Source organism: Zeus faber, assembly GCF_960531495.2.
Source record: "Zeus faber genome assembly, chromosome: 22".
NCBI classification, from domain to species: Eukaryota; Metazoa; Chordata; class Actinopteri; order Zeiformes; family Zeidae; genus Zeus; species Zeus faber.
The window spans coordinates 3,692,388-3,717,839 of NC_137209.1; the positions used below are offsets into that span (position 1 = coordinate 3,692,388).

General features: G+C 43.5%; 1 protein-coding gene across 1 annotated transcript in view; it reads left to right on the forward strand.

Annotated features, from left to right (window-relative positions):
• Positions 1-24,994, forward strand: part of LOC307247057 (peroxisomal acyl-coenzyme A oxidase 3-like) — a gene marked incomplete at its 3' end in the record, with an annotated part of 40,781 nt that extends 15,787 nt beyond the window's left edge. Inside the window, exons 7-16 of the mRNA XM_080023124.1 lie at positions 1,146-1,289; positions 1,479-1,567; positions 2,054-2,150; positions 5,064-5,246; positions 15,148-15,270; positions 15,480-15,600; positions 18,932-19,054; positions 21,321-21,434; positions 24,694-24,761; positions 24,896-24,994. Coding sequence (XP_079879250.1) covers positions 1,146-1,289; positions 1,479-1,567; positions 2,054-2,150; positions 5,064-5,246; positions 15,148-15,270; positions 15,480-15,600; positions 18,932-19,054; positions 21,321-21,434; positions 24,694-24,761; positions 24,896-24,994 — 1,161 coding nt within the window. The remainder of the gene's footprint in view (positions 1-1,145; positions 1,290-1,478; positions 1,568-2,053; positions 2,151-5,063; positions 5,247-15,147; positions 15,271-15,479; positions 15,601-18,931; positions 19,055-21,320; positions 21,435-24,693; positions 24,762-24,895) is intronic.
• Positions 24,995-25,452: the final 458 nt, after the last annotated feature.

Below are 25,452 nucleotides of genomic sequence, written 5' to 3' on the forward strand. Positions count from 1 at the left end.
CCAACTAAAGAGCAACAGGTATGCACCCAATCACCTAGATCCAGGTCAGGTGTGGCTGCTCAGCCAGACCACCCCCAACACCACACTATATTAACTGGTTGAAAAGGAGTATAATACGGGACCTCAGTGTTTCCCCTAGCGCTGCGCAGCAGGTGGACTGCAATAATATTTGCATTAAAACTTTTGTTCCCTTGGTATATTCAAGACTTAGAACAAAGTGATCACAAGGAGAGGATGGCTGAATAAGCCACATTTATTGCATTAAAATAAGCTGTGTAACCAATGACCTTTGCAAAACATTAGCACATCATGAACACAGTGTGCATTCATTGCTGCATCTTCATCTTCCTTGGCTTGGAGAAAATGCCACCATGGCATCAGGATGTGGAAATTTTGCCATAGGAGGCCCATTTATTGACGTCGTTGTTCACACTGCTCACAGGAACGGTGAGTGCAGTAATTTAAAGGTGCAGTGCGTAGAATTTAGTGGCATCTAGCTGTGAGGTTGCAGATCGAGACCAACTATGGTGGCACATACACACACTCACACATACACAGGTGGACTCATCACAGGCGCAAACACACAACCAGCACCTGCTTTGAACACACCCCCGAACCCCCTCCTGATAACATCCCTTTCCTCTTCCTCATTTACTGCCATAGACACCACAGGAAGAGGCCACATGCTGAATTGATGTTCCTATTTTCCTGGGCTTAATGAACTCTTTGTCGATACAATGTTTTGCCGTCTGATGTTTCTATGTTTACGGTTTTCCATGTAGTTGTTTGGTTTTATGTTTATTTGTCCCACCCGTGGCGATTCTCCCCTCTTGGAGTAGTAGCGATTAGTTGTTTATAGATGGTGGTAAGATGGTTCTTCAAAGAAGGGGATTGGTGTCAAAAAAGCTGTACTCCTGTCATCCCATAGGTCGTCCACAGGACAGAGCATTTGCAGCAGTTGTTGATGATTTAAGAATTAATAAAGAGTTGCATTGCAGGTTGAGAAGTTGAACTCTACTTGCAGACTAACTCTGGTTTAGATGCAATGGCATACAAATACTCTGTGCATGCCCAGCATGCTGACAGCACAGGTTAAAAAAAACAACAATCCACTTTGTCAAATTGCAATATCGTCCACCCAATAGGAGTTTGTGATCAACTCCCCCGACTTTGAGGCCGCCAAGTTCTGGGTGGGCAACATGGGAAAGACCGCCACACACACCATCGTGTTCGCCCAGCTGTACACTCCGGACGGGGTGTGCCACGGCCTCCACTCGTTCATTGTCCAGGTGCTTGTATTTTCTGTTAACTAACTGTTGACGGCAGCAATGCAATTCCTTCTACTGATTGTCTTGCCCAAAAAACTGCTGCTCTTTAAAGTGAACGACTTGGACAGTGGCAAAACAACAAATGACTAATTATCCAACTGTTGGCTGAACAGTAAAGCAAGATGTATGTTTTCTACAATTTACATTCAGCTCAGAGATCCCAAAACCTTGCTCTCCCTGCCTGGCGTCATGGTGGGTGATATGGGCAAGAAGCTGGGACAGAACGGGCTGGATAATGGGTAAGTGCTTAAGGAATTTTTTGATAAGGAACAATTTGTGTGTTGTTTTTTTTTGGCGAGAGACAGAGAAATTATGAGAAAAATGATGGTTGTAAAAATGCTATTGGAATTCTTTGCGCTAGACATTTACTTACAAAGAACAAATCTAAATCAAACAAACTATCTGAACTCGCCTGTCTGATTTCATTATAGATTATTATCAATATTGTTTACCATAGATACATAGACAGGAAGGCTCTGAAGATAGAACAGAGCCAGGACAGTCCCCGGGGGGGTGTCAGTGCTGCGCACCACCAAGTCTGCTAGACACCCCTGACAAATTTGATGTGTGGTGTGTGTGTATTGGTCAGATAGTCTGTAATCCAGGAAACAACAAGGGAGTCCACCTACATCTTACAGCTTCCTTGTTAAATGTCTTCAGCTCCTTCTGCATCCGCGTTAGTTTGACCTGATTGGTTCTGAGTGTTTGTGCTCTCTCGTTGACAGGTTTGCAATGTTTACCAATGTAAGGATCCCTAGGGAAAACTTGCTAAATCAAACAGGTGATGTCACGCCGGAGGGAGTCTACGTAACGCCTATCAAGGTTTGTCGACACGTTCGATGCTGTTTCAACTCTAGCAGATTTGTAAACTCAGTTTGGGCATGTCTCCATCTTAACGGAGCTTTTTTCTTTTCTTTTTTTTATTTTTATTTTTTCCAGATTACCGTATTTTCCGGACTATAAAGCGCAGCTGTATATAAGCCGCATCCGCTCTATTTAAAAAAAAAGAGATATACAAGCCGCACCGGGCTATAAGCCGCAGATATCTATGTTGAAAAATTAGATATTTACTGCATGTACAGAACGATTTTGAACTGTAAATGTACATGTATGTACCTGAACAGATTCTTTCCGAACAGTGCCTTTTAACACGGCAGCAACTTTGCTTTTCGCATGCGGCCAGTTTTTGTGAATGACTTCTCACCACTTGTCATCCAAGCCTCCCACTCAACCCGGAGTGCAGCTTTAAATGCCCGATTCACACTGATGTCGATGGCCTTCAACTTAAAACTTGCATCATACGAACTTCTTCGTGTGGGTTCCATGATGAAGGGGCGAGGATTTGAAAATAATTACCAGTTGCTAATGTATCGTCCGCGTTCTATCTGCTAAAGAAAAAGTAGCGTATTCTTCTTTGCATTGATTTTTCGTCTATCTTATTTTTGATTTTGACTTCTCCAGTTAAACAATACCTGCATTGTCCTTACCTTTTGTCCCCAGATCTAGAAAAAAATGGCTATTTGTATAGTTTTGCTCGCAGCCAATCACGGCAAGCTTTTTTCGATTTTATGTAACGTGTCTGACGGGCTCACGGCAGCAGCAGCTACAACAGTCTTTTAAAGGATAACAGGGCTGCCCCCTGAAAGTCAACGATTTGAATCATCATTCAGAAACCCGTTAGTCGACTGTGATTCTTCAAGTTGATCAGTCGTTTTTTTGTTTTGATCCGGTCATTCAGTGTGCATTACAGTAACAGGATAAAACAGAAGCTTAAAAAAATGCATAGGGATAACATTTCAATGAGGAATTTTAAAAAAGGGGAGTCATAAATATATTTTTAACTATGTGAACATGGCTCTCCATGGCCCTGATCACTGTGCCCTGTTCCTCCACATAAATCACCTAAAACTTTAATGGTACTGGCATTGATACTTGTATCATCATTTTTAAACAATACCCATCTCTAATATTTGTACATCTGCGAATCAGCTGACATCCATTAAAAAAAAAACATTAAAAAACAAAAGACAACTGAAATTTGTACCAGTTGTTGGGCAGTACATGTACTCTCAGTGGTGGTAAGATGAAGAAAATCCATGTCATTTTTTCTTTAAGTTATAAAGTTGAAGGTTTATGAGATTTCCCACATGGAACTTATAAAGTTGGTCGTCTAGTAATCTAAAGGTTGCTGGTTCGATCCCAGGCTCCTGCTAGCATGCTGTAGTGTCCTTGAGCAAGACACTTAACCCCTAATTGCTCCTGATGGCTGCATCGTTGGTGTTTGAATAATTGCAAGTCACTTTGGATAAAAGCATCTGCTAAATGTAAATAACATATTGATGGTTTTCTATGTGGGGTGACTAGATTTAATCACAACAGGTTACTAATTAAACCACAACACACGTGTAGTGTCATTTTTAAGAAGAAAAATAATAACATTTAAGAATATAAAGACCTGCTTCCGTAGAGACTGGAAGTGTTTCAGTTAAAAAATGGTGAGTTGGATCAGACTCGCCATATTTCCGAATGTTTTTTTTTTTTTGTTTGTTTGTTTTTTGGCTTCCGAAAACAAATAACATTTGTTCGACCAGAAATGATTCTAGCTCAAGAGTGGAGAAAAATGTCCAACATGATGCCAATATGGAACATTGCCGGGAGATTTATGGCTTTCGGTGCAAGTGGGAAAGGGGCTTATGGTGAAGATTACAGGGTATGAAAAATCTGACTAAATTACCTAAAATAAAAATGAATTGAGGTAATAGGGGGGCATGGGTGGATACTAAAAATCTTAAAGATGGTCTAGAAAAATGCATCTTAATGTGGCTTAATGTAGTTTCATTCATATATCAATTAAAAAATGTCTCTTATACCCGTCTACTTTGGTTCATATCTAAATCATATGACCTGAAGTTTCTGGTACAACTTTGAAATGTTGTTTTTTTTTCTTCTGTCCAATAGTAGCTCATTAAGCGACATTAAGCTGCCTATTTTGACATATGCAGCCTAATAAAATCAAAATTTGATAATAAAATAATTTATTGTCATTTTCTTGACAATAAGTGGTAATAAGATCATTTTGATCAGTTTTAAAGGTGGTTTTTTTTTACCTCATTAAGCTTTTTTAGAATGTCCCCAAATCGCCAAAATGATTGCTTGAACTTTAATTTTCGTGAAAGTTGGGGGTGGTTGGTTGGCTTGTTGAAATTACCAACACAATGTGTTTACACCTTCAAGCCACATGAGGGAGCAAACATTTTGTTTGTCTTAGAAATGGTCGGTTCACCTATTCAAGCTACAACATCAGTGCTAAATGCAGAAATGGCTATGAAAAATGTGGGTTGTGTGGCCTGGTGCTGCTGTGAGAGTTATTGCTTTAATGTTACAATATCAGTTTTGACAGTTTATTTGCCCCGTTTTCCAGGAGGATGAAGAGAGAGAGGCTTGTCAGCAAATGACTCTTTGCCACAGTCAGAGATGGAAAATTCCACATTTCTCCCAGAGATGTAAATAACCAAGAAAGCAGTGTTCTTGGCGAGGGGGGGATTCCAGTAACATCGTAGTATCTATGTACCACTTAAGAACAAAATGATTCACCATTTTTACAAAGGAAAGCAAAACACATTCATCAAAGTTTGTGTTTCTTTCTTTCTTTCTTTCTTTCTTTCTTTCTTTCTTTCTTTCTTTCTTTCTTTCTTTTAATCTATCAATTATTCCTCTCCATCCTCTTTTCTTTAGGATCCCAGAAAGCGGTTCGGGGAGTCCCTTGGCGCCCTATCTGGAGGCAGGCTAAGCATCTCCAGGATGTCCTGCATCAACCTGCAGCTGGCCCTTACTGTGGCTTTGCGGTTCTCTGCTGTGAGGCGTCAGTTCGGACCCAAGAACGGAGAGGAGGTCCCTCTCCTGGAGTACCAGCTGCAGGTACCACATGAAGATCGGAAGTTTTCTTGCGGGCAGGGCAGGCTAGACTGGGCTAGTACAGTGGTGGTGTATCATTTTCCAACCTTTTTTAGAATTTAATATATGGGCTTGAAGAAACGTCGGCCCATTGCTCCTTGCAAAGTTGCTTCATCTCAGTGACGTTAGTGATGAGCTCCTCAGTTCCTCAGTTCCCAGTTCTGTTGGATAAGGGTTTGGACTTTGGCTGGCTATTTCTGAAACACTGAATTTCTTCTCCTTTAACCGTTCTTTGGTAGACCGACTTGTGTGTTTAAGGTCGCGTTGCTGCTTGAACCACATCTGTCCAGAGAAAATTCTTCCAATAACCTTCTGGTTCAGCCAAGTGATCTTTAGCAAACTTAAGACAGGCAGCAATGTTCTTTTGGAGAGCAGTGGCTACCTCCTTGCCCTTGTTCCATGTTTGCTTGATGGTGGACCCATGAACAGTGACATTAGCCCATGCACGAAAGGCCTGCAGATCTCAAGACTTTAGCCTGGGGTTCTTTGTGACCTGGAATCTTCTACGCCTTGCTTTTTGTGATTTTTTGTTTGACCACCACTCCAAGGGAGGGCAACAATTGTGTTGTATTTTCTCAACTTCTACACTTTCTGCCTGACAGCGGACTGGTGGAGCCCAAACTCTTTAGAAATTATTCTTTAACCTTTTCCAGCCTGTTGAGCAACGATGACTCTTTTTCTAAGGTCCTCAGGTCCTCCTTTGAGGCATGGTGTGCTCCGGTATACATTTAATATTTCTATTAATTATAAATGACCACACTTTTGTAGTAAAGACCCATCTTTACTTTTTTTAAGTAAGGTAGTGCCAGCCAAGCTTACACCTTATTGTCATCCCATTGTTTGAAACACATGACTCTAATTATCACTTAAGTAAATGGATTATACAAGAGGTTCACATACTTTGTACGACATTTAATGTTGGTTCATAATTGGGGATTCAAGCTCCTGGGGCTTCTTGTAAAATTCCCAGAAATGTTTGTTTCCTAGAAATGTTTGGTTCTTCAGAAATGCTTGCGCAATTACCCGTGAGATGGTAAATGATAGCAACATGAAATTTGGCACATGCACAGATATTCTCTTCCAAATGGTTCACAAACTAAAATGATCCAGATCGGTCAAATGGTGGCGCTTTAATTAAAAGTCAAGTCAAGTCAAGTCACACTTTATTTATAAAGTGCATTTCATATCACAATGTGCTTTACAGAGAAATACAATCAAAGAAAATATACAGTATAACATGTCTGTGCAATCATAAGAACAGTCAGTGCAGAATAAACAAATCACAGACACACGGACACACACACACACACACACACACACACACACACACACACACACACACAGAATTTTGTCAGAGACTGTAATGAACAGCAAGGTTTTTAACCTGGTTTTAAAAGTGGTCAGTGTGGGGGCCTCTCTCAGGTCCTCAGGTAGGATGTTCTTTCTACTTGGGGCATAGATACAGAAGGCAGCCTCCCCTGCTCTAGAGTTAGTACGAGGGATGGTAAAAAGACCACTGCCTGTGGACCTGAGAGTTCTTGCTGGTTTGTGTGTAATGAGCATTTATTTTATATACTGAGGTGCAAGGCCATTTATAGCTTTATGTACAGGTAGCAGAACCTTATAATCAATCCTAGTTTTAACAGGGAGCCAATGTAGAGATCTAAGAAAAGGTGTGACGTGTTCAAACTTTTTTGTCCCAGTGAGAACGTGTGCAGTCGCATTTTGGATTAACTGTAGCCGCTGCACAGCTGATTTTGGGAGGCGGGTGAATAGGCCATTACAGTAGTCTAATCTACTTGTTATGAATGCATGGATTAATTGGAGTCTGCTTTTGACAGGAAGCCTCTTAATTTTGAAATGTTTTTAGATGGTAGAAGGCTGATTTTGTCATGTGATTGATATAGCTCTTAAAATTTGGATCACCGTCTAGGATTACACAAAGATTTCTGGCTTCATTCTTGCTCTCCAGAGACAGTGATCTGAGATGAGCTGCAATTTTCTGTCCCTGAGCTTTTGCACCAAAGATGAGTATTTCTGTTTTATCTTTGTTCAGTTGTAAAAAGTTCTGTGACATCCATACATTAATATCATTAATACACTGAGTGAGGTAGTGTAAGGGGAGTAGGTCATCAGGAGATAGGGATATGTACAGTTGTGAATCATCTGCATAATTATGGTAATTTATTTTGTGTTTCTTTATAATATGTGCAAGTGGAAGCATATAGAGATTAAACAATAATGGTCCAAAAATCGAACCTTGGGACACTCCACATAATAATATCCACTATGTTCAAGACAAAATCTCCAATGGACACAAATAACTGCATGTCCTGTAGGTAGGTTCTGAACCAGTTTAGAACCGGGCCAGGTAGGCCAACCCATTTTTTTAATCTCTCCAATAAAATATGATGGTCAACAATGTCAAAGGCAGCGCTGAGATCCAGGAGCAGAAGAACAGATCGTTTTTTAGAAACAGTATTTATATGCAGATCATTCACAACTTTAATTAGTGCTGTGTCTGTGTTCTATGGTGAGTTTGAAAACCAGATTGATCAACAGTGGAAAAGAGGACTTTACCATTGTTGATATTTTCATTAATGTTTTTTGAGAAGAAGGACTGTCTGGCCTGTTTAATTTCTATGTCGTATTGATTGAGTCTATCCTTGTAAAGTTCATGGTGAACCTAAAGTTTTGTTTTTCTCCATTTTGGTTCTGCTTGGCGACACTCTCTCTTAAGCTGCCTAACAACTGCTCAATTTCTCCACGGAGCTTTTTGTTTTTCTGTTTTGAGTTTTAACAGGTGCAATGTTATCAATGATATTTTGTATTTTTGAGTTTAAGTTGTTCGCAGGATCCTCAGTTGATGATGCCATGAACAGCGATAACTCATTTACAATTCTCTTAAAGGTTTCAATGGTTTTATCGTTAATGATGTGTTTTTTTAATTGTCCCCCTCTGTTGTACAGGAAAGCAGACACGTCAAAAAATATGCAATAGTGATCTGAAATAGCAACATCCATGACACAGCGTACAGTGATATCAAGTCCTTTTGATATTTTGATAAGTCCAGAGGATGCCCCTTATTGTGGGTGGGTCCAGAAACATGCTGAGTGAGGTCAAATGCCTCCAACAGGCCAATGAAGTGTTGAGCATCTGGGCCTGTTTGATTGTCAACACGAATATTAAAATCACCTGAGATTATTACACAATCATAATCAGTGGAGACCTTGGATACTATTTCAGAGAATTCATCAAGAAAGCCACATTTAGATTTTGGTGGCCAATGGGCTGTGATGATTTATAAAAACAGAGCACTGCAGTTTATGGACAAAGCAATGTGTTCAAAAAACGTGAATTCCCGAAGGGGGATTTCCTTGCAGCTGTAACTATCAGAGAAGACAGCAGCTATTCCACCACCTCTCTTATCAGTTCTAGTGGTTTGGATGAATTTGAAATTAGGAGGTGTTGTCTCAATGAGTGAGACTTTGTCATTTCTGTCCAGCCAGTCTCAGTCAGTAGAGTGAAATCCAGGTTATGGGCACTTCTCAGAACATTAACTAAAAATGATGTATTTGTTACGATCTGACATTTAATAAAGCCATTTTTATTGTTCTGGGTTCATGGCTTTGTGGGGGACTGAAAGTTGAAGTCCAAACTGGTAATAAATTGTTTAGATTCCTGTATGTTACAGGGAAGTTACGTGATTTGTGTCTATAGTTTATAATTACAGGAATTTGTAAAGCAGATTGACAGTCATTAATGTTCGTAGAGTACCACTACCACTACCAAATATCAGTAGTGAAGACAAGATTTCAACGTAAGTTCCATGTTCATGGCGAGGAGAAATCAAAAATTTGGTATTTAACAAGGCCATAACGAGGGCTGTGACAATATGAAAAAATTAAATATTGTGCTCTTTTTTTTAATTGGAATTTAAAGTCAATTTATGCTATTTAAAAACATGTACAAACAACATCAACTGTATGGGCATTAATTAATCTAACTCCCAACTGCTTACTTCACGCTTCTTTCTTTAAGTCTGTGTATTGTGTGTGTGTATGTATTAAATTGAACGCTATCTTTAGATATCACAAGTACTGAAGCCTAGAAATAATTAGTCAACTCGGATTTTTCAAGTCGAATAGTCTTTTTAGTTTTGTTTTGTTTGGCCTTTCAGTGTGCGTTACAATAGCAGGATAAAACAGAAAGAACCTTCCAAAAATGTACAGGGATAACATTTCAACAAGAAATTAGAAATTAGGGGAGTCATAAATACATTTTTTATGTGTGAATCCTCCCCCATTTATTTAATATGGGGGATGCGTGCGGTGCACAAAGCTGAAGTTACAAGCAGAGCGACTCAAAAGTTTTGTTGCTCCAGAAGGCCTTGAACATAGGATGGAAGACAGTTAATGATGATAACTCAACAATGATGATCATGTTTATATTTCACATCACACACCATATTCACTCCTGTAACTTTCACCAGCAAAAAAATGAAATACAAAAAAATATATTATTTTATTTATTACGCCAGCTGCAGGTACTCCCTGGGAAAAACGAAACAAACCTGATGAATGAATCAACCAGGGAGATTCCGGTTGTTTCATTTATCATGTTGAAACTTATCGGCCCGTGATCGGAAATTACAATAGGGTGGATTTCAGGATTAGTGATTCGCTAGAAACTTTGGTGGGGTGGTGAATAATATGTGTATTCTCTAAAATGTGGGTTATTTGATCGCCAACAATCCCCAAGAGCAAGATCACTCATGTATTGTTTTATAGTGTCCGACGAATGCCAGGATTTGTGAATATTTCTGGCTTGAGAACGGTCTAAATTTAGATCCAGTACAGTGTTGAAGTCTCCTTCCAATATGATAATTGATTCAGAGAATTCTAAGAGTTTTGAAAATATATTGTGAAAGAAATTTGGGTCATCCTCATTGGGCCCATAAATATTAGCTATGGGTAATTTGATGTTACCTAAAATCCCATTAATCATTATGAAACGCCCTTCTAGGTCTGATATTGTGGTTTCATTTTGATATGGGATACTTTTATTGATCAATATAGAGACGCCTCTTTTTTTTGAGTTGTATGATGCGGAAAAAATCTGATTAATCCATTTAGCTTTGAGTTTGAGGTGCTCAGATGCAGTGAGGTGGGTTTCTTGCAGTAGACAGAAGCTGGGGTTCATCTTGCTGAGGTGAGTTAGGATTTACAGAGATAAACACAGAACATTGCCGGATTAGACATACATAAAGTGAAAGACAGTATAGAGTGAGAGTGATAGGAGAAGTAAGGAGAGAGCAAATAGGGAGGTGAGATGGTGAGAGAAGTATGGAGGGGGAATTAGGAAGGTGAAGCGATATTTTAAATCTGGGAGTTTCAGGGTGGTGTGGAGAAAGTCTTTCATCATATTATCTGGGGACTCGGTGTTGTTCTCTGGGATCCCAGAAAAGATGAGGTTGTCCCGCATTCCTGCAGGATTGTATATCCAGGATTTACATTTACATTTACATTTAGTCATTTAGCAGACGCTTTTATCCAAAGCGACTTACAAGGGAGAATAACATTCAAGCTACATTGCGATAGTCTCTTTCATTATTTTATTAGATTTTTTTTACAACTTCCATCTCCGCTGTGATGCGCTTCGTGGAGGTTTTTAGATCTGCGTTGTCTTTTTGCATCCCGCCGACCGTGCGGTGCAGGAAATCAAGACTAGCTTTGATCTTGGTAACGTCTCGGAGAAGTGGACCAAGCATGTCCAGCTTCCTGTTAATCTCATCCAAGACACTCACCTCTACAGCACCCGGTATGAGATCGTCTGTGTCCGTTGCTGAGTCAGTCTTCTTCCTTTTCGTGGTTGCTCCCCGGCCTGCTGCGCCCCTGGATCAATCCGGTCGCAACTCGCCTATCTCTCCCAGTGCCAACACTCATACTCAGCACATACACCACACAATAGACCGAGGGCTTGCGGGATGGCGGGGTGCAGGCTATGTGTGTGGGGGTGCGGCGGGCAGCTGCCATCTTGCCTGTCACGCTCCTGCCCAAGCATGCTTCTCGTCCGTCCCAAGATTTTAATCCCACTCACATTAGCTTCGAACGCACACGCATTGGCACACCAATCCTACTCCAAACAACACTCCATCGTACCAGGGTCTGTGAGACAGGAGGGGTGCGAGGGATTTGGGTTCGACCTGCCTGAAGGACTCGCACCCCCAGCCCCGCAATTTTAACTGCAGTTACCAACAGCACACATTGAGCACTGGGGTTTTCCGGGGTGGCCGGTCGCTGGCAGGTCGGTGTGGGGGCGTGGTTGGCCAGGGGGCGGTCGAGTGGTCCCCGCCTCCCGGCCTGGCTGGAGTCCTGACGGCTTGCGCCTGGTGGCTTGGGATGTGCTGCGACCTGGTGGGGCTGCGGAGAGCACCGCCGGGTGCCTTCTGGTGCCCCTGGGGGGACTGCTTGTCGTTGGGGGTGTGGGTTGAGGTGTGGGGGGCGGCTGTTGGACTTTTGCTTCTGCGGCGGGGCTTCTCTGCGAAAGGGGCCCCGGGTGCTGGGGGTGGCGAAGGGCCTGTATACCTGGTGGCCTGCCGGCATCGCCGGGGGGGGTGTAACATCGAGGTGCCCCGCCCTGGACACTTGCTGCTACGTGTATGGTCACTTGGCACTCACGCCGGGCGGGGCGCCTGGTCGGCTGCGGTGGGGCGGGAACTCCGGCCTTGTGCGGGGCGTGGGTGTTCGTGGGGGTCTTGCCAGCCTGCCCATGGGGCGGGCTGCTCGGGCGGGGTGTCGGTCTGTCACCACGGGGCCGTGATCTGGGCCTGCAGTCTGTGCCTTGCGCCCGTGGCCCGATTTCTGTGCCGGCGACTGCGTCTTGTGCCTGCGCCCGGGGGTTCAAGATTCAAGATTTTTATTTGTCACATTGGTTGGTTGTATGTGTGCGCCCCTTGGGTGCAGGGCCTCCTCGTGCTCCCTGGGACTTGGTCATGCTCCACGGCCCTCTGGCTTCTCTGGGGGCCCGGGGGTCTTCCGTGGACGCAGGGCGGGGTACCCGGGGATCTCCTGCAGCCCGGGGTTGTGGAGTTCGGGGGGCTTCGGGGCCCCTTGCGCTGCTTGGAGGCGCCACAACATAATACCGACCTTCTACACCAGTACCAATGGGGATCATGTACGGGTCATGTACACTCACCGGTGGACATCTTACACACACACACACCCACGCACGCATGCACACACGCACACATGCACACACGCACCCCTGCTTGGAGTGCACCCCAGCAACTGGGGGTGCTTTATTTACTGCCACGGGACCAGTTGTAGTTCCAGTTTTCCTGAACCTAATTCAGTTTTTCAATACATGTTGTTGTCAAATGTTCATGTTTTTGTGTAAATGTTGTTTGTTTCTATGTTTATTTGTCTCACCGTGGTGATTCTCCCCCTCTTGGAGTAGTGATCAGTTGTTTATAAACCCAAACATGATCTACCAACCCCCAACCACCACCAACCCCCCCCAAAGAGGGGGGTTGGTGGTGGCTCTCCATTACCAAAACTGTGCTCTTGTCATTCTACAGGGCATCCACAGGACAGAGTTATTGCAGTAGTTCTCGATGATTTAAGAATTAATAAAGAGTTGCATTGCAGGTTGAGAACTTGAACTCCACTTGCAGACTAACTCTGTCCTGGATGCAAATGGCATTCAAATACCCTGTGTTGTATGCCCAGCATGCTGACAGCACAGGTAAAACAAATGTGATTAGTGGAATTTCACGAAACTTGCTGTACATGCTTTATAGACTAATATAAGTCGAAATATGCGGTTTAGTTGTTATCGTTAAATACCTGGGCATATTTACGTATGGCCAATCACATGATGGCTTATAACTCAAGTTGGGTTAAGGCAATAATCATGACACGAGGGTAACATGTTAAGACTACTATGTGTTAGTGACTGTTTAGTGACTGACTGTTAGTGTAAATATTACATGTCTGTGGACACCTTTAATATTTATCCAGCATGTGGCAGTATTGTGGTGATCACTCTAATCCTTTGACCAGTCATCTAAATTCTTGGAACCCTTTAGGACTAACCCTTTGGAACTTCCCTCACAGCTTGCACCATAAGATCTAAATGAGCTATATTTTATAATGTTTTTTTGTGTTTTTGGAGTTTATGAAAATCTGATCCCAGGTTATTGTCAAATGTATGAAGCAATTCAGAGAATTCTAGAGGGTTCACAATCTTTCCAGCACACTGTAGATGAGCAGTTGCCTTAGGGGGTACTCGACTAACTACTGCGGACTTGTAGCTTTATTTTTTTTTATTCAGTATTGAAGAAAAATGGATGAAATCTGGAATGCTTTTAAAACTGGATTTTGTTTAAAGCAATTTGGAAAGTTTCAAATAATATTTAGATGTGTGTGTGTCTTTCACCTCAATTCATATTAACTTCAGATGACAATAATTGACTGCAAGGAATAGTTCAAAGTGCAAGTCTGTCTTTCTTGTGAGCAAGGAAGGGGTAAAAGGAGAGAACAGAAGAAGCATTCACCTAGAGATGTCTGTAAACAGCAGTGTATCTCAAAAGTCCCATATACCTTATTTCCTCAAGTAGTGACTGGGGCCTTTATTTACCTCTTCTGCAGAGGGTACAAGGCCTTTATTTAAAGCAGGCTTATATTAAAGGCAGGCTTTTAAAAAAAATCGAATTCCCTCCGTTTAACAAGTCTGTTGATTTATATTTTTGTATGAATTTCAAATACATTTTCTGTTTGGGTGGCATGCCATGCAAACACACGTATGTTGAAAAAAGAGAGAGCATGTAGCTACCTTAATGTGGCACTAGCTGACTGGGGAAATTGTTTTCCAAGTTCGCCTTAAACACACCACTTCCTGCTTGGAACAGTGGAGAGCGAGCGCACTCAGAGCGGGGCATTTGCCCCATGAAGCGATCTGCGATCTGCTATGCATCAGTAGGGAATGGTGTAAATCTACAATAAAAACACACTGTTTTTATTTGCTTTGTTTGGGAGTAGAGCACCGCACCGGAACAGCACTGCAGCTCCAATCAGTTTTTGCCCCGGTCTTTATTTGAGGCAGGCTTTTATTTGATCATGTAGACCATGCCCCTAGCGGTTATTAGAGGCCCGGTTTTTATTTGACTAATGGATTATATTTGAGGAACTACAGTAATTAATATAAGTCCATAATCTGCCACTGACTTTGAACAGTGGAGTAGGTTGAAACATTGCATGCAAGTATATTAAAAAAAAAAGGGGCTTGGTACACTGTAGGCTATGACTTAAGTAAAGTCCATATATATCGCTTACCTCAACAATGAACTAGCTTTTAGCTAGCTAGCCTAGAACAATACTCTGTTTATCGATAATTTATAGCCTTAACTAGTCGTTTTATTGAGCACTTTTTATTTCAAGCAAATTTGCATCTGTAGTCCCTGGACAGGGAGTGCAAACAAGACATACAGTCACAATCGAATATGATACAATACAGTACATAATGCAATGCAATAATACACACATGCAAATCCAACAGTGTACAATAGTTGATTTACAAGATTATAGCTAAACAAGGCACTTGTGTTGTACATTTCAATTTGCTACTTATTTAGCCAGGAAAGCAGTGAAAGTCGCTGGAGAGTGGGTAAATGATCTATGATTATAGAAGCTACCGCTGAAAATGAGTGGCATTGTGAGTAATTAGAGGTATTGCGGCGGGGAACATAAACATTCTATGTTGGGTGAAACATTTCCCTATCCCTTTAAAAAGGAAAGCAGCTAGATAGACATGGGTTAATTCTGTGTGTGTGTGTGTGTGTGTGTGTGTGTGTGTGTGTTTACAGCAATGGCGGCTACTCCCCTATCTTGCGGCAGTGTATGCCATAAATAGCTACTTCAAATTCTCCTTCACAAAATTTGGGGAATTCTCGAGTGGACAGATGATGAAGAACAAGGACCAGAGCCACGTGAGTAAGCCAAAGGTGGAGAAGACAAAACCAAGATGGCTGTGGGGGCTTCATAGTCCCACTTACACTGTGAACCGTAGAACAACTTGTACTTTTCATAAAAAAAAATGCCTGTTTCCTCGCCAGCATGATGGTTGAGGTCGTCAAAAGGGAGCAGACTCCATTCGTCCATGGAAATGAATTGGGTTGAAAGTGTTTCCTGTGTCCAGGCGGAGCTGGGGCGTGAGATCCACGCAGTGTCCTGCGCTATAAAGCCTCTGGGATCCTGGACCGCTCAGAAGGGGATTCAAGAGTGCAGAGAGGCATGCGGTGGACACGGATACCTTTCCAGTAAGCCTCACTTTCTCTCTCTCTTACACACACGCACGCATGCACGCACGGACACGCATATATATACAGTATATATATATACTTTCATGCACACTTTTCTACAATAACTTTTGAAAGCGCTCCACTCTAGCAAAAAAAAGCAGCCAGACTGCAGCTGCCTTTCAAGACTTACGCTGTGTCCAGAATGGTATACTACAAATAACATTCTACATACATTCTCTTACATAATACATACTATTGTGTGTGAGTAAAAAAACTCCTTAGACACGCTGCACCGTAACTTTCAGCCATTTGCGGGTTGATGGCGACACTCTATAGAGTTACTGAAGCTATGTAACTCCAGTTCTATGAAGGAGGCATAGCCCTTGAGGGGTATGGTGGTGGTATATATCCAATCCTGCATAGTGGAACTACTGAAATTCATCATGTGCACTTGCATCAGCCAATCAGGATGGAGCAGCATAGCCTATATAAAGCACCTTTGTCCTCTAAAACCAATTCAGCAAGACTGCCAGCAGCCCAAACAGTTTCATGATGGTCAGTGTTGTCTTTGGCCCAACCGGACAAGTCCGAGGACGGAAATAAAGTCCACGCTCCGTTGTTTGGACAACCGGGCCCTCATCTGCATGGTGTCTAACTGTAGACCCAGATAGACCACCTGCTGACTGGGTGTGGGAGTGCTCTTCTCCCAGTTTATCGGGAACCCCAAGTCTGTGAGGTGTTCGATCACAAGCTTGACCGCGAGCGACTGCTAGTGCCACAGAGGGAGCCAGGATCAGGATGTCGTCCAGATATATCAGAATTCGGACCCCTTGACGACACAGTGGCAAAAGTGCTGCCTCGACACAGCAGGAAAACGCAGGGAGCGAGCTTGTAGCTGAACGGTACCCTGGTGTACTTGTAGGGTATTATATAGAAATGGAGAAACCTTTTGTGTTTCGGCGCTGTCGAGATGTGGAAGAAGGGGTCGTTCACGTCGATGCTTGAAGAGTTATTACCCCCTTGGATCGCCTGCAGCAGCACTTTCACGTTGAGCATGCAAAATGGATGAGTTGTTATGTGGCAATTCAGTGTGCGTAGGAAGTGGAAGTAGTTTGAATAGAACCCCCTGTTCCGAAGCTCCGTGGGCACCACTCTCACGGCTCCCTTGCTGAGGGGAACTGCTATCTCTGCGCTCAGAGCTGCAGCCTTCTCCGGTGACATCATCATTGTCCACACAACGTCGGGGTTGGACGAAATTGCAGCACGTAACCCCCTCGCAGTGTCCTCTGCAGAACACAGCCGGGGCATATTGGCAAAGCACTCCGCCGCTGGTCGAAGCCTGACTGCAGGGACACAACCCAAGGGGGCCCCGTCATAAAAGGGATTATTGTGTGCTCCCAGGAACGTGTGCATCTCCGTGGAGTGCGATGCAGCCATAGACATGGCACGCATAGCCATGCACCCGGACCCTGGTCTCGTCGGTGGACCGGGGGTTCAGGTGCTTGTTGTGTTCTGCCAACTGAGGGGCAGTGTGTCCCGTGAGGGGCGCTGCCCTCATGCAGCTGTGGGAGTCCCAGGAGGGCACGGCACGCACACCCGGTGAGGTACTGTGTGCAAGCAGCCTTCAGTTACATTCACCTCCTTGTGCAAGCGAAGTGAAGGATGATAGAAAGTGTTTCCCCTGGGGGTTTTTTCAGCCTGGAGGTACGCACCGAAAAAACCCTAAACAGACGAGGCATGCAGGATGGCATATTGACGCGGTCAGCTTCAGTCAGATGGCGCAGCAGGCGTTCTGCCAAGGGATCACAAGGAGAGGATGACTTAATAAGTTTCATTTATTGCACAAAAATAAGGAGGAGGCCCATTTATTAAAATCTTCATGCAGGCCCCCAAGTGCTCTCCTTGCAGCCTGTTCCTGAAGTCTGTTTTCACCTACCCAAAGTGAAGATTTGTCTTTATTTAGAAAATTCTTAAATTTAAAGATAATAGTAATTTCAAGTCAATGATAGCAGTGGCACTCGCATGACGTCAAAAGTTGTGGGTATGTGTGTCAACGTGCTGTCAAGCTCAGCTGGTACCGGTTAATAAATCGATATTTGGCGTAATTTTTGGTGTTAATTTTATTTTATTTTTTTCTCGTTGGCCTAGAGGCCCAATATTTATTTATTTCATGAAGGAAAGGCTCCATGCTTCCTCCATGGAGGCGGGTGGGGGTGTGAAGCGACTTGCCTTAATGCATGCTTTTAAGGGCATGGATCAGAGGACTCAGAGCTCACCGTGTGTGTGGGAGAGAGTCTGGAGTCACTCGCTTTGTTGTGTGCCCCAGGCGCTGTTGGCGAGAGGTGTCAGTTACTCAGTTACTCCCCGGCGTCACGGACGGACAACACTAGGGCTACCGCACACAATCTGTGCCAGAGCCCCTCGTGTCAGTGCGCTGAGGAAAAGCAGAGAGGGAAGAGACCTGACCATCATTTGAAGAATACTCCTAAACAACTGGATTGGAAACAAATAACAGTGTTTTTTTAACACACACTCCCTGTCAGTCCGAGAGGAGGAAACAGCCAGAATGGCTTGCATCTGGGTGAGAACCTGGGTGCACCTCCATCACGTGCTGGTGCGACAGAGGCCTGGTCCTCGTTGAACTGCTTGCAGCCAATGCCCGAAGAGAGGTGGGGACGTCCTTCCCCTCGGTGGCGTGGGGTGGTGACGGTGACGCCATCATCTCTACAGTAGCCTAGCACGTCGGCACGAGATCCATGAAGAATTCACTCCGACAGACCAGCTCGACAGCCAAGACGGAACAGAAGACGTCATGCCGGAGGCAGCATGCTCGGCTCCCAGACAGATGAGGCATTTGTCGTGGGCGTCGCCCACTACTGTCAGCCCCATGCATAAGCAGGTGGTTCTACTCGGTAGAAGAGAAACCTTCAAGACGCTGACTAAAAATCTACTCGGTGACGTTATCTTGAACTTGAACTGTATTTAGAAGGAGAGTACTCATGTATCAGTCGCTGCTGAATTGGAAAAGAGGACAAAGGGGGGCACTTCTAGGGTTGGTATAGGCTGTGCTGCTCATGGGCTGAAGTGAGTGACCGTGATGAATTTCAATAGTTTGCTATGCGAGGTTGAATGTAAACCAATCGGAGCATAGCCCCAAAGGGGCAGAACTTCCTGACATAGAACCTTTGCCGCTGTGTCCATTTTGGATGTATTTTGTACATTTAGACTCATGAAACCGGTTGCAGTCTTGTTTTTGCCACACACTACTTCAACAATCCAGATGGCGTGGAGACTCACTCGCTGTCATTGCTTACGTGGGTTGATTTTCTGGTTTTATCTCCTTTTTCAGTGAACCGCTTGGGCGACCTCCGAGATGATAATGACCCCAACTGTACGTATGAGGGGGACAACAATGTGCTACTGCAGCAGACCAGCAAATACCTACTGTCTCTTTTTCAGGCCAAGGAGCACGGTGGGTCCCAAATCCCTTTTGTTTTTTTCTGAACTATTTAATGCTTTTCTAGGCTGTCTGGTGCAATATAGCTATTGCAGCAAATTAACCATCTCTGGATGTGTGTGCTGCTGACATGAACCCTAATAGACGAATAATGATCACTACCTGCAGAGGGCGGCAGTGTTCAACCGTTACCACTATAGCGTTTTGACGAGGGGTTGATAGTGTGGCTCTCATGGAGTGAGAGACAGCACAAGAATATCTTCTAGATAGAACAATATTATCATACCTCTCCTTCGAAGTCCATTCAGTGCCGTATCCACCCACTTCGAAAAGGTGCATGGGGCTAGGGAACAACTGAACGGTATCAGCTGGTACTCGTAGGTTATTCCCATAATGGCAAAGCAAAGAAACCACTTGTGTGCCGGTAGGATGGGTATTTGAAAATACGCATCCTTGAGATTGACTGAAGTAAACCAATCCCCTGGCATGATGTTACGCAGCAGACACTGTTGTCGGCATGCGGAACAGTCTCTTCACAATCAGTTTGTTGAGAGCTCGTAAATCCAGGTCTTTTTGGGAACCAAGAAGTATTGGAAATAAATGCCGGTCTGACTGTTTACTGGCGGAACAACTGATATTGCCCCCTTTCTTACTGGTGCTGCAATCTCCACTGATAAGGCAGACGCTGCCATGGTATTTGACAACACCATCTGTCTGATCCATTGAAAAGGATGGAGGTCATCGTGAACAGCAGTGCGTAACCCCGTCTCAGTGTTCTGTCTAGCCATAGCGGTTTGAGCACCTGAGACACCACTCGGGTAGTATAGGGAGAGGGTGGATGCTGCCAGCGTTTCCCATAAAGTCCTCGTAACTCTGCTTAGCCCTCACGGCCGCAGACAGGTAATGTGCCTGTCCTGCCTAAAAGCGTGGGAGAACAGCGTTGATAGTCCATCACACGGTTCCTTATCTCACTCAGACGGAAGGGTGGGAGGGCATGCTTATCAGCAGAGATTCTGTTTGCGAGACCTGCCTAGTTTTCCAACTTCCTGAGTTTCTAATCTGTCTATACCGTCAGGATCTCAAGCGCTAGAAGCCTCCCCGTGGGAATCAGCATAGAAACGCGCGCGGGGGGCTGTTGATGTCGCAGGAGTGGGTAGCCCCGTTTGGGTCTAGCGGGGCAGCCAACTTGGAAAACTGGCCCAAGTACCTCTATTTATCACATCGCCACTTCCTTTTTCTGTAAAGGAAGAGGCGGTAATGTCACAAGGCAAGCAGTAAGCCGCACAGCAGAATCAGTGACTGCTGTGAAGACCCCCGGTGGCTTGAAGGGGATGCTCTTCCTCACTGCTGATGAGCGAATGAGCCTGTGGAGTTGTCGCGGAGCAGTTAAAGCGGGGCCACACTGACCTCCAACGCCAGGGAGATTACAGAGGCTCTGGGTGAACCCACCTTCTCATACTCATCCATGGTGTACTCCATCTGGGTTATGATGGATGAGCCGGTGGGGGTTTCACCTCGTGGAGGATGAACAGAAGGGCGGAGCAGATCCTGCTCCGGCTCCTCATCCCCTGCTCAGTACAAGGCAAGAGCCTCCTCCTGTGGAACGCTGTCATTGAAGTACAAGTGAGTGAGACGGTGGTCTCGTTGACCCTGCGGCAAGGCTGCGCACGATGTGTAGACCGCCGGATCTCCGGCTCCCTGTTTGGCGTGGAGGGAGCCCAGGCACTCGCAGCAGCGGATGTGCTGGTCTTCTGGTGACATGTATGCTGGACAACTATCCCTCCACCCAAAGGAGCCTGGCCATGAAAAGGGCCGCTCATGGTTGAAAGCTAATCTTCGGGTACTTCTTAGCTTCGTTATTTAGCGAATGGTCACTGAGGAAAATGGGGAGGATAACTGCTGGCACAGGGCCCTTTATATACCTGCTGCTATATTTATAGCAGCAGGTCACAACTGGTAGGCTGTGACCTGCTGGGGGAAAAAAATAAAAATAAAATGGCAGGGCGAGCACATGTGCTGCAGAAGCAAATAAGGACAAAGCTAGAGGGCAGAGCCTATCTGAAATAGAACAATGCGTTGAGTTTCACAGGTGGCGCACAGCTGATAGTCACTGCGCCCAGTGGTGTTTAACAGACAACACGCAAATACATTAAATGTATTTGCGAAAGAAAACATTTTATTCTTTCATTATTGTATCCAGATGGTTTTTGGATGTATCTATGGATGTAATGCATCCACCTCAGTGGGGTCTCCATAAGAAATTGTGCATCTCCGGTTGTAGATGGAGTTCCCATCAGGTCTCCGATGCAATCTGTGAATTTCTTGGACGATTACGACAGGATCATGAAGAACAGATTCACGGCGGTCACCATCGATGAGTATCAGGACTCGGCTGGTAAGTCGCACTGCAAATATTCCACATACACAGCGATGTAGTGATTTGGTTTTTTTTTTGGCTTATCTGCCTAATAACAACTCAGTGTATACAACCTTTTGAACCCTCCCCCAGAACTGATTCCCTGATTGTATGTGTATATACTGTATATGTATGTATGTATGTGTGTGTGTGTTTGTGTGTGTGTGTGTGTGTGTGTATACACATATATATATATATATATATATATATATATATATATATATATATATTTTGCATCCTTTGAAAGTGGAGAATCAGAGCTTCCAAACAAGGTGTCACTTGTGCAAATCAAGCAAATATTTTTAAAGCTATGACTTGTTAATGACAAGGCAGTGGCAAACCGTGTTTCTGAGATAATCACCTTAAAAGTTTCGCCGAGAGTTGGCTTCATTCACCTAGCTCACAGAATGCAAATGGGGGAGCCAAAGCCACATGGCTACTTAACATATGGGCCAATCACTGCTTTGTTCTTGTGTTTTGAGGGAACGTTGAACGTATTTTTGTTTTGAAAAAAGCTTTTATTTAACAGTAAGAATATTCATGTTTTATAAAAGTGGAATTTAGTGGTTCTTGAAAATATTCAGTTTCATAGTCACATTCAGGTTGAAATCCGCTGTTTAAAATGTTCTCCATGTCCAGAGTAATATCAGATTCCGTCTTGTTGACGGAAGTGACGGTGACGTCAGTGACACGCCCCCTCCACAACGTTGTCTCCGTGTGTGTATAAAACACGTAATATTTAAAGGCTCAACTCTATCAAAACAGTTTCACATTGTGACTTCACATCACATGGAATATGGATGATCTTCACCTTGACGGTCGCTTTAAACGATCGATCTGCGTCGTTCAGCGCTGTTCACTCGGTAAGTGAACTGCGTTTCCCTCTGTAGTCTAACGGGAATATTTAACTCCACGGTTTAACATTTTTCTACTATTTATAAATCAAACTCGGTTTTGAAAATACGTTGAGAATTAAAAAAAAATAATAATGAAACATGAATCTGGAAAAATCACATTTTCCTTCAAGAATGTTTTTTTCAACTTATTTGGGTGCTTCTGGCGATTTTTGAAATGCGCAAGATGGGAAATGCTGTGGTGGGTCACATATTGTGCAGAAGGAAATGAGCCTGGAGGAGCCAGGCTTGAGGCCTGCCTACAGTTAATTGGGTGAGTCTTTTCATCAACAAGGGTTCCTTCCTTTACCTCGCCATCCATTTATTTGCTCCAGCATAAAACCTGACCTGTTTTGGTCAAACAGCCATAGATGTCTTGAGCATTAAAGTTTTCATAAACTTCTCATGTCCTAGTTCCATATGCACACTCAAACTTCCATATGGAAGTTGATATGGAGTGATTTTTAATAGGTGGATAACTATAAACTATAGCAGAGTGACCCATTATTTAACCTGGGTTACACGCACTCAAAGTTCTGACGTTTTTTTGCTAATTTACATAAACTGAAAAAGATATTTGGATTTTGACTATATCAACACCAAATTTGGTATACAGCACAGTGGGATTGAGATACACATTTCTATTAGAAATGAGAAAGCTCGGTCCAAAAACCTGGCCACCCTCCACCAAAAAAGATGTGTACGCCCACATGCACTAATCAATATGGCAGCTCAGATTTTGGTTAATCCTTGACCTCAGAGCGTGTGCACCAAATTTGGTGGTGGGCATTTGTCGTGCCCCCTATGGGTCAGGCTCAAAATGTTTTGCTAAACCTATTCCCAATCACGGACTGAAGATATCTACCAAGATTTCTGATGATTGGGGAAATGGTTAATGAGTTATGGCCAATTGTCTGCTAAGCCCCACCTTTCCCAACGTTTTTTTGGTTGATGATCTTGCACATTTCTAATAGAAATGTGCATCTCAGAGCTGCAATGCTGTATACCAAATTTGGTGTTGATACAGTCAAAATGTAGATGTGACGTTACTGTTTTTCACATGATGTAAATTGGCAAAAAATCCATCATTACGGACTTTAATGGTCCAAGAGGCTTTTTTGGAGAGCACATTGAGCTGGACCCTTGTGTTTCAAATCAATCATAGTCGCAGTGTGAGGGGCGTGGCCTTTCCAAAATTGTGCTTTTGATCCTTAATTACCGTGTCACCATCTGGCCAGTTGGTATATTGAGAAAAGAACATGTGAGAAATGTTTCTTGGGAAGTATTTGCACGTCATTTCCAGTTATTTGGCCAAGTTTCATGGTTCTAGCTAATTCCAGATCACAGCAATTTGAGACGCGGCATAAGTGAACAAAGGATAATAAACCGGCAGAAAAACAAGACACCCACAGTGTACTTATGGTGGCTATTTCAGGCAGAACTATAAAGCAGCCCCCAGCCTGTGGTTTGTTTAATGGAGAGTGAAGACAAGTTAATATCAATTAAATATTCAGCTGAACCAAAGTAATCCAAGGAAAGTGGTGTACAACAAATCCTGTTGTCGTTTCAATATTGGAGGGAATGTTGAAAAGTGCAGAGTCGTGAAAGCATCAAAACATTTAGAGAGTGGTGTAGGTAACACGGATTGATATACTAAGAAACACCAGGAAATGGCCTGAGCTTGTGTGGTGGCCTCAGTGGAAGGAAGGGGGCCAAAATAATTTTATAGAATTTTTAGAATTACATTTTAGAATACAACATTTGCTACGATTCTATGACTTGAATGCGGTTTCATTGCCGTGCACAAACGCCAAAGGGCACTCGTGTCTCGTTTTGACAAAATTGTATTATTTATTTGAGAAACACTGTCCCTTTCCAAAAGCACATACTGTACATTTGTTCTAGGAGGAACAAACTTGTAAGGTTTCCCAAAACTGAATGCTGGGATAACTAAGCACTCAAGTCTATTCATGAAGGGCTCCCTCGTATTTTGGGCAGAGCAGCAACAAATTAGGGCGTTCGAGGCATAAATTGGATTTGGGCAAATTTCAGTTCGAAACAGTACTTAGGCCGCGAAAAATCTTGTCAACCATATCCACAAGAAAGCACAGACATGTGATGATATTGATGGTCAGTCACACTGACACTGTTTTAATTGGATAATAGATACATACTTAATGGGACAATCTTTAAACCAGTGAACAATAAAATAATGATATTCATTTTAGTGATAATAATAATTTTGCTTGTTTGAAAAATCACACTTTATCTGTAAATGTACTATTCTCCTTAACTTAACATCTCGCAAGCAAGTCATTTCTATTCTTGGCTATTGTGGCGGACAGGTGGATACTTCTATGGAAGAGAGCATGCGGAGTTGGTCCAGACAGCCATTCTCACTCTTTGCTCTCAGGTACGTGTGTGTGTGTGTGTGTGTGCGTGTGTGCGTGTGAATCAGAACAGCAAATTCATCCTGATTTGCTTCTCTAAATTCATCTGACAGTCTTCTCCTACAACAGTGTATTTTTCAATCCTCTGTCTCTGCAGTTGAAGAATGATGCTGTTGCACTGGTGGATGTTTTTGCACCCCCCGATTTCATCCTTAACTCCTCTATTGGCAAGGCAGATGGTCAGGTAAGGCCCTAAGGAGTGTTTGCGGAAACCAGGAGGACTGGTTTGTGCTCTGGGGTGTGAGTGGGTGTTGCTCTTTGTGCTCTTTGCTTCACTGTGGGTTAGGGGTTCTTCTGCAGCTGTAATGCTTTGTCTTGGGGTGTTCTTGGAGCCTTGGGATGTCTCCGGGGCAGGAGAAAGGCTTTTTTTTTTTTATGTCAGCAGGCTGGACATATAGCACAGGGTATATCTATGACATTGCATCCAAGACAGTCTCAACCTGGAAAGCCAATCTTTATTCATCAAGAGCTGCATACAATAACTCATTTGGATGACCTGTGGGATGACAAGAGCACAGCTGTTCTGTTTCTGTTGTACATTTATGACCGGCACCAATCCCCCTCTTTGGAGAAGAGTCCACCCTTGGGTGCACAGGATTGGTCCCAATTAGTTCTGGTGTATGAGTTTCGAATTATAGAATTATATACTTATTT